At 42.8% G+C, this 9,530-nt stretch overlaps 1 protein-coding gene across 1 annotated transcript; it reads right to left on the reverse strand.

The window, feature by feature from the left end:
• Positions 1-3,317: 3,317 nt before the first annotated feature.
• GUCD1 (guanylyl cyclase domain containing 1) lies at positions 3,318-8,365 on the reverse strand (the record flags this gene model as incomplete). Its single annotated transcript, XM_009074449.1, has 5 exons — positions 3,318-3,604; positions 4,049-4,290; positions 5,861-5,952; positions 6,655-6,820; positions 8,281-8,365. Coding segments are annotated over 5 exons (677 nt in total), but the record flags the coding sequence as incomplete, so codon positions are not given.
• Between the last annotated feature and the right edge of the window lie 1,165 nt (positions 8,366-9,530).

Below are 9,530 nucleotides of genomic sequence, written 5' to 3' on the forward strand. Positions count from 1 at the left end.
TATTCAGTACAATATACTGTGATGTAGCTTTGTAGTTTGATGATGAGTTCAGAAGAGATAAAAATTCTTATATCAGCTTTTCATTGTGCCTCTAGTTACTTCTGCTCTCCAGTTTTACCCTTTAACCAAATGCATTTCAGGAGAAAGGAAGGCATGAATTGTTTTCCTCTGGGGTTTTGGTTGGTTTTTTTTCCATGACTGTGAACTATGTGATGCAGTTCTGTCAGAGCTGAGTAATGTCTCAGACATGTCCCAGCTGTCTGAAGATTTTTGGGTGCTGCAAAGCAAGACCACTTTGGTTCTGTTTCCCTTGACACTACATCCACAGTTGGACCAATGTCTTTGATGGGCTCCTTCAGGTGCAGCACTAGTGCTGACAGATGCTTTGAGTATCTTCTGAAGCTCAGTGCCATGTTGGGAGGCAGAAATACAAACCCTGGCTCAAGCACAGGCAAGGCTGGGGCAGTTCCATACTTCCCAGTGTGAACAGAAAGCCATGGAGCTGCTATTGGGGATCAGGATGGTAAGGAAAACTCGTTCCCTGGGGCTGCACTCCAGTAGGACACTCAGTGGTTGCAGAATACACAAAGCAGCTGTGGAATATAGGTAATAATGAGACATTTGCTGTTCTCAGCTACTGCTGTATACTGAATTCTGATTAATATGATTCAGGCAATGCAGGTTGAATACAGTTTACAGCCCAGGAACTATGAATTTTTAGCTGTGATAAATATTTGACCTCTTATTTTTCCAAATCACAATTTCAGGTGTGCCATTTGTAGTTAAATACACCTCTACTGATTTTCCAACATTTTTCATGATAAGCTAGTTAATAAATCCACTTGCTACATGATATTACAGGATTATCTGTGAGTTTAAACCTTTATTGAGAATGGCTTAATTACAAATAAAAATATATTTATGTATAAAATCCCTGCATGTAAAATCCCCTTCCTTTGTTATTGACATCCTGACGGCAACAGAGCAACAAAACATTTTCAGAATGTTTTGACAGACAGTCTTGTAATGGGAAACAAAGATTCAGAAAATGCAGATGTTCTGAATGCTTGTGCAGTGAGCTGCTTTCTCATCTGAATTTCTGTCATATAAATACTCAAGTCCTTTCAATTGGCTTTTGCTTTTTCCTTGTGTTTTCATCTCTCACTGCTGTCTTCCCGTTGGCAGCTATACGAGATCCTGTTGCAGTAGTGGAGCTCTCCTTTAGTCTGTACTAGCTCAGACAGCTTTGTTTACCTTTCACTTTTGTTGAAGTATTTAAACCCTGGGCACCAAACATTTACCAGTCAATATTGTTACACCTGTCTGTGCACTTCAGAACACTTTGCTTGCCCTTAAATTCATGTTTTATCTATAAGCACAAGATGCACTTGTGGTAACTGAAACAGTAAGATGCTAAATGGCAAATACAAAGCCTTTTGTAAGACCTGTTTTTACTTAACTAACCAAACCTGCTCTAAGATAAATCCTGTGGCAGTTTAATGGCATTGACTGAACTACCTACCCGAAAAGGCATGGGTTAAGGGAGTACTCTGCCAGCCTGTAGTTTACATACCTGTTAATTATTAACAGAGCTAATACAATTTCTCTAAATCAAACAGCATCATTTTGGACCTGGACATAAAAATTCCCAGATCTGGAGACTTACTCTGGGGGGGTTGGAAGGCATTCTCTCTAATAGGTTTTGTACCTCTTTTTTTTCTGGAGGGACTAACGTACCAGTTCTGCTGTTCCCAAATCACATTCTACCTTTTACTCATTTTGCACGTGTCAGTGCCAGAATGTATTTCAGCTTTACCCATGATAAGCAAAATTTGACACACTGAAAATTTCTTGTCACATACTTTTTGTCTGGAACTTTTTAAAGGCTGCTGCATTTTAGATGTCTGTTACTATTTTTAGCCTTTATACAAAGGAGAACTCTTGATTCTACCGAGCGTACTTAGTGAACACTTCATAGATACTTCTCAGGAAGTCAACAACTGATTAAAAAATACTGTTTATCTTAGAAATTTTTTTACTGTGCTGAAAGTATATTCCTACATATTATATCCACCACTAAATAACAATATCCTTCTAATTTATTCCATGCAGCTCTAGAACTTGAACAGTTCTTTTCTCAAAACCATGCCAAAGGTGTGGGATCTCCATCTGCAAGTGCAAATTAAAATTTTCCTAGATTTACATAGGTACTGATTTTCCTAGCCACTTCCACATAGACAGGAATGTGAATCAAGACTTCTAGGAAGGTGTGACAAAGCTGAAATAGCCTATTTCTTACAGTTTTGAGTGCTCCTCAGCAAAGGAATGAAACCCAAGCAATAAAGGGTTATGAATGGGCTGCTAACGACTTCATGGCTGACTACACTAACTCCAGCTTAATCCCACTACAGCTGTACTGAGAGAGCTAGAAAATCTGAGTTCCTGCCTTTTTACTTCTAGCAGATGTTTGTATTTCCTCTTTTCTTAATTGATTTTTAGCTCTTCCTAGAAGGTCACTGAACTAATACCAATAGCAAAATTTGGCTCACATTTATGATTCAGCATTTTAGTCACAATGCAGTAGACGCTGTCACATATTTACACTTCACACACCAACTATACACCATTAGTGCACCATCACTTTCTGGATTTGCCTAATGAGTTCAAAGTTTACATTTAGAATGGATTCTGCAGAGACTGGCACGGGTGGGTGGCATAACATTCAGAGGTCTTTGCAAAGAGCAATAAAGACTTCTAGATACAAAGTATCTTCACTAACACTTTTGGAGCAATATGGAGCTCTGAGCAGCCATCCGAGGATTTAGCCAGAAGAGACTGAGTTTGTAGTGCAAGGCAACAATGCCAATATCTACAGTTCAAAATTTATGCAGTGGCATAAATGCTATATCTGTGTAAGGTGAATTTGGTACATGGGAAGTTTCTTTGAGCAAATGTGTTTCATTCCTACTACAATGCAGACAATGCTGATGAGCCAGCAAGGCAGGGTTTTTTGTTATTTTCCGTCTACAACACCCTGAACTTCAAATCCCTAGATTTAGGATGAAGATCAGCCCTTGATGCTTTGACAGAGAAAGAAAAAGGTGTTTTCTATCCTTTTCTTTGTTTACCTAAGCCTATGCATGTATTACCAAGTGTTAAAATTCATAAATTTGGTGCTTTTTTTCTCCCGTGTTTAATTTGAAAATAAGCTGAAAGTGAACAGGCTCTGGGCCTTGTACTTCAGAACTACTGTCAAATGTGCAATGTTGAAACTGACCAAAACAACCAAAACGAACAAAAAACCCGAAACAAACATTGCAAAATCAGGTACACCATCAGGAAAAAGAAGGTAAAGACAACATTGCAGAGTAGTCCTGTCAATGTCTATAAAGCCTCCCTTGTTTGGGGTCCCACTGCAGTTCAGGAGTGAGGGGAGTGCAGGGGAGTCCTGAGACGAGCAGCCAGCGGCCACACAGGCTGTGCAGGAAGGAGCAGGATGTCTGCTGTGCATGTCAGCTGTCTGTGTAGATGAACAGAATATCTTCATCAGTGCCATAGCTTGTCCTGGCCTCCTCAAAGTTACTGATGCTGGTGCAGCATGTTCCTGTTAAGGAGGAACAGAATGTTACCAGAAGTTCAGAAGGATTTGCTGTGAAAGGCTCTTATACTGTGTCTAACAGCCTCCACAAAGAAAAGTAACTAGTATACAGACTAGACCTAGCAGCTTGGGTTACAGATTTACTCAGGTAGATCTTTTCCCCTCACAGTGCTCGCTGAAGTAATGCTGTAAATAGGTACTGAATTGGCCATTCTGTTTCAGCATCTCTACTAACCCACCTGAAAGCCAAACAAGCCATTTGCTAGAATGAGTAAATCACAGCATAAAATGCAGCACTGATAAATGAACATGGCCAAACCCTTTCTGACAAACTGGGCCGTGGTGCTTGAAATGCACGAGCACTGTGAGTGGAGGTTCAGCTGTGGCTCTGTGTTACAGACTCGACAGCAATGGGGCTGAGGATCCACCCAGAAGGAACAGGCTACTCACGGTCAGCGTAGGCAGGGTTGTTGTAGTAAATACTCCCTGAGGCTTTGTTGTAGCCACATAACACAATGAAATGGCCCTGGTAGTCAGGACTCCTGCAGAAGCACTTCTGTCCGATGGGGAGGAAGCAGCAGTATTTGACAGGACTTGAGCAAAGATCACACAGCAGCAGCACTGCGTTCACTAGGACGATGGCTACGTGCCCCTGGGACAGGTGGTTTTGGATGTCTTGAACAGTTACTGTGCTGCAGGAAAAAACCCAGACATGCTTATGGACAGGTTTAGGAAAGAGGCTGGTGTGCAAGGAAGTACACCATGATGGACAGTACCTGGGACATGCAGCTGGCATGGTTAATTCTAGAACAGGTACAGCTTTTTGCTGTTAAACCCTACAGGTTTTCTGCAGATAAAGCTTGACAAAACCTGTGGCTTTCAAGACCTTTTTATTTCATTGCTGCTCCTGAAGTGCAGAGCAAGAGCTCTGGATACTGGAGGAACACATTCTGAGACTACATGTCTATCAGATGCCCCAGAGAAGAGAATTAACGGAACTGACAACTCACTCCATAACTTGAGAGACTTCTGTTATGGGAAAATCCTGAATGAAGTGTTCTAGCTTGCTCTTAGAAAGCTTAGCCCTGCAGCACCAAATCTTTATCGACTGAGTTGTTAAAGATTGTATAACCACTAACCAAATTAAGACATGCACAATCTGCCTCTGTCACACAGGAGTATGTTTCTCCCAGCTGCAGTTTTGGATGACCTGATGCTCTTGAAGCTTTATTTCCACAGTACCTCCTACAGAAAATGAGTATCCACCAAACAACCTATAACCTCATCAGTTAAAAGCTGTCCTTCAGTGAGGCAGATGGTGTGTCCCATATGCAATAGGCACTCATTTCTTGGCTATGTTCCAGATGCCCAGGCTGTCTGTACCACCCACCTGAACTCATGTGCCTTTTCATCTTTTCCCGTGTCACTTTTCCACTCTGCTGCCTCAGTGCTGCATGGGTGGATGTGCCCTCTGTCCCTGCCTCGATCAAGGTCATGATCTTAAGACTGCTAGAGCAAGAGGGACTGACTGTCCCTTCTGTGCTGCCACAGCTCTAGTTAAACTGATGGTGCCTTACACACTCCATGTGTGTTAAAAAGGACACTTGACACTGCTAAATGAAAGTTGCACTGCAGCATTCAAATGCTGTTGTGAGTGCCCTTCACCCTCATTCTTTGCTTACTCCTAATCATTTACCCCACTTCAACAACAGGGATCCAAATCCAGCTTCACTATATAAAGGGACACACCTCAAGTTGGATGCTTAGTTATTTCCCAGTAGAATTTCACTGTTGGTTTTTCCATTTCTCCTGGGTTTGCAGTTCCCTGACAGAGGTTCCTTATTTCATGGTCCCCTTGGCAAAAGCTCCTGTGCTAGCTTGTACTTGGCATGTCTGTCTAGGAACAGAGAGCCATAATGTTTGCAGAGCTCTGGGAACAACGTGTGCTCTCCTGGATTCCAACAATGGCCGATTAGAGTGCTGTAGGCAACTCCCTACTGGCTAACTGTAATGGATAATCAAATTCCATAGTCAACTCCTGTCAGCATTTTCAAACCACTTATTCTGCATCATGACTATTTTTCCTCAAACTTCATTATTAGCTCTTGATGTCTGTGGGGTTTTTTTGAGACAGATATAGTAGACAGACTTTGCAAAAAAAGGCTTGATTTCAGTCTCTTTCAGCAGGTTAGCTTGGTGCCTCCAAGAAAAGCATGGGGTCCATAGTCTTCAAAGAGAAAGGAAAGAAAACAGTAAGCTTACCACTTCTCCACCAGCACCTTGCAGTCTTTGGCTTGTGCAAAGAGCTGATTCACTCGATTCTCTTCTGTGTCAAAGTGCTTCCTATAAAATGACTGTGGAGATAATAGAAATTCTGAGCTGAAATGATGTTTACCTTGGGTAATCCACCACTTATAGTCCCTGCTAGCAGGGTTCACTGGTAACAGGACAAGGATTCCTGCTCTGAATTACAAGTTTAAATTCACTCTTGGTGAGTTACTGTTGCAGTTTCCATCCAATGGCTTATTCAGCACCTACTCGAGAGAAGCCTGTCTGGTTTCCTGGGGGAAACTGGGCAGGAGCTTGCATTAAAGCCACCACTGCTACAGGCCCTCCTTGGCCCCTTGTTGGCAGTCCTGAAGAGGCCAAGCTCTCAGTGGACTGGAGGCTGAGTTCCCCTCTCACCTCTAGAGGTGGATCTTCCAGGTCAGGGCTGAGGCACGGTGGTGGGGAAAGTGTGGAAGCTAGCACTGCTGCTGCCCAGGCTGTACCTGTTCTGAGGATAAATACAGGGCTTCAGTCTCCAAGGCTGTCAAACAGGCTGGAACCTTTCATGAACACTACATGAAAACTTTTTTAAAATTCATATGATGGAATCAAAGATGTAAAAGATGTGGGCCTGTATCTGGTCTCAGCTTTGGAATGGATTTGTGCCAGGTTTGGCAACAGGCCCAATTATCTGTGGTTGACTGTCAGTAACACGGCAGAGTTTTTCTAGCATGACACTCAAGGCTTTTCAAGCTGCCTGCCCTCTCCCAGTAGATGAGAACACTTACCTGGTTTTTGTAGCCCTTGTCCACTCCAAGTGTCTGGGTGCAAAATTTATGCTTAACACCGAAGTGCCGCATTAGGTAGGCCAGGTCAATGGTCCAGATACTCTTTGTTAACTGGAGTTCCTGGATGGCATTCTGAAACTCATCATTGTCCAAATGATTCAGGTACCTATGGCATTAGGAAAGGCAGGGGAAGGGAAGCACAGACCTTAGGAGAAGCAAAATGTGTGCCGTAGCCCAAACCTCCACATCACAGCACGTAAAAAACGAAACAATGGGCTTGGCTAAGAAATAACAAAAAAAAAAAAAAAACCCAGCCCACAAAGGAGACAGAAATTTCAGGGAAGGGAGTAGGGAATATTTAACTGGGTTTATTGCTGACTTTTTAAAATTCGAAATGTGTGGGTACCTTGACTGTTTTATAGTGCTGTAAGTGTACAGGTGCTGTACCAGAGGCAAACTGGTATAGAACTCTGTCCTGAAGGGCTTACAGGCTGAACATACACGTGTATTAGAGCCAACACAGAAAGAAGGGTTAAAGACTAAAACTTGCTTCAGGCAATACATGGAGTTCAAAAGGAGGAACCATAAAGGAATTTGGTAAATATTCAAAGGAAGTTTGTCTTAGGCACTGATGACACAAAAGGCAATAAAGGGGAGATGAAGTCAGAAGGAAGCTCAGAGGTTGCAAAGGGGTGGGGGGGCAGTTACAAAGAGTTCTGAAAGTAAGAAAACAAATGGAAATAAATGGGGAAAAAAAAGGACTGGAATTAAGGATGCAGGGCAAACAAGGGCAGATCAGCAGGGTGAGAAGATTAATCTTGGAAGCTGAGTTTTGGGCAGACTGGAGTGGCAAAGAGGTAAAGGGAATAGAGGTTACAGTAGTCAAGATGGGAAATTACCAGCACACGGACTAACGTCTTGGCAGAAGGGATGGAGAGAAATGAAAATCTTCTGCTTCATATCTACTAAGTGGACATCTAAATAGGTATTTCTCCTGCACCTAAGCTCATGTTCCTCTGTGGAAGGAAAGAGGAGTTAAGCAGGACAGCTACTAGTTCAAAAAAAGTAAAACCAAAAAGAAACAAAAAAAAAAAAAACCCAAAGGGAAACACAGTTTTGAAGTTGAAATATTCCTGGAACAGAAACACTCATCCCACAGGTTGGGGGCTCAGCAGGACAGAGGTAGTACAGGTACAATACACACTCATAAACTGGGATACACCTACCCATCACTTGAAAACACAAAAAGGAATCAGGGGAGTTACTGTGCTAAGTATCAGTTCTGAATTATAAACGTGGGCAAGAGGGAACACCTTCTATGAGCTTATGCATGCCAACCTGCAAAGTTCTCAGAGCTGATTAGGTACTCTGCATCTGTCAAAACACTATTACTCAAGAGAGTCCAAAGTCCACCTTGGTTTCTATTTCCCCTTGCTCCTGCTGGAGAGCTGTGCCAGGCCCAAGCAGCAGTCACTCCCCAGGGCACCTCAGAAACTGTTGCACTCCTAAGCCTTAAGTTAAACTCACAGCTGCTTCTACACACCTCTTCTCCCTGGATGTTGATTCCTGCTACCCCTTCCCATGGAATGGGATTTCTCACACCTTCAAACCAAGAGAGCCACTTACTGAAGCACCATCCTGGAGCAGGCCAGCCCGCAGTCCCAGTGGTACAGCTGCTGAATCACTGGCACTTTCAGCTGGATGCAGTCAACTGCACAAGTAAAACACACGAGATGTCAATCCATACAGGAATGTTTTTCCATACCACTGCAAGTCAGCCTGTCCTTAGCACTACAATCACAGAAACTCAGGAATGTGTTTTTACTTTATCTGATTGGCAGGTCTTTTTCCTCGGGGACTCTTAATTCATGTGAGTAATTTCAGGTTAACAAAGCTCACAAGTGGCACCAGCTGGTTTTCTGTATGAACTCCCTCAAAAATTCAATCAAAGTGAGGGATAAAGAACAATCTCTACCAAAAAGTCCCAGAACACAAGTAGCTCCATGCCTTGCCTCAGTTTTTACTTTTACAGGGTTGGCAAAGTGGTAGTTTCAGTTTCAGAAATTCCCTCATCCCCGGAAGGACTTGAAGAATTGTGCCTGGCATTGCTACTTCAGCACCAACCAGAGTATAAAGGGCTTTTCTCAGTAACCTTTGATCTGGGAAAGGCCTTTGAGAAGTTCTGTTTACAAGTCGGCTACATTTTATGATGAGGGTAAAAATGCATTTGACATCATGTGGACTAGTCCAGTTTCGATGCCATTTTATTTAAAAAACCTTTTAGATAGCTTTTATAATCTGATACTATTTTTAGCAAAGCTACAGCCTCCCGCAGGGATGAGCCAATGCAGATGTTCTATTGCCAAACAGTTTTCCAGTCATGTCACTGTTTAGTGATGACTTTGAGGACACCTGTTGGCATATTCAGTGTTCTGAATTAATCTAGAGTATCCTAAAAAGAGAATGAAAACACAACTCCCAGATTCTCCTCAAACGTGTCAATGCAGATATTCTATTGCCAAACAGTTTGCCACAGTCATGTCACTGTTTAGCGATGACTTTGAGGACACCTGTTGGCATATTCAGTGTTCTGAATTAATCTTAAGTATCCTAAAAAAAGAATGAAAACACAACTCCCAGATTCTCCTCGAATGCGCCAAGTATTTTGTCATCAATTTTCCTTGATATGTTATGAACCTGTTCCTTTAACGCCCAGAGCCTCTCTCAAGCCCCAGACTAACCTCAGTACGCGCTAGGCCCGTGAAGGTTTCACAGAGCAGCTAACTAGTTTTCTTGGACGCTCCAAGTCACCTGTTTCCAGCCCACCCGCCCCGTCCCGCGCCGGCTCTCAGGTGACCAGGGATGAGACACGAGCC

The sequence above is a fragment of the Acanthisitta chloris genome, unplaced genomic scaffold, assembly GCF_000695815.1.
Source record: "Acanthisitta chloris isolate BGI_N310 unplaced genomic scaffold, ASM69581v1 scaffold16745, whole genome shotgun sequence".
Taxonomy (NCBI): domain Eukaryota; kingdom Metazoa; phylum Chordata; class Aves; order Passeriformes; family Acanthisittidae; genus Acanthisitta; species Acanthisitta chloris.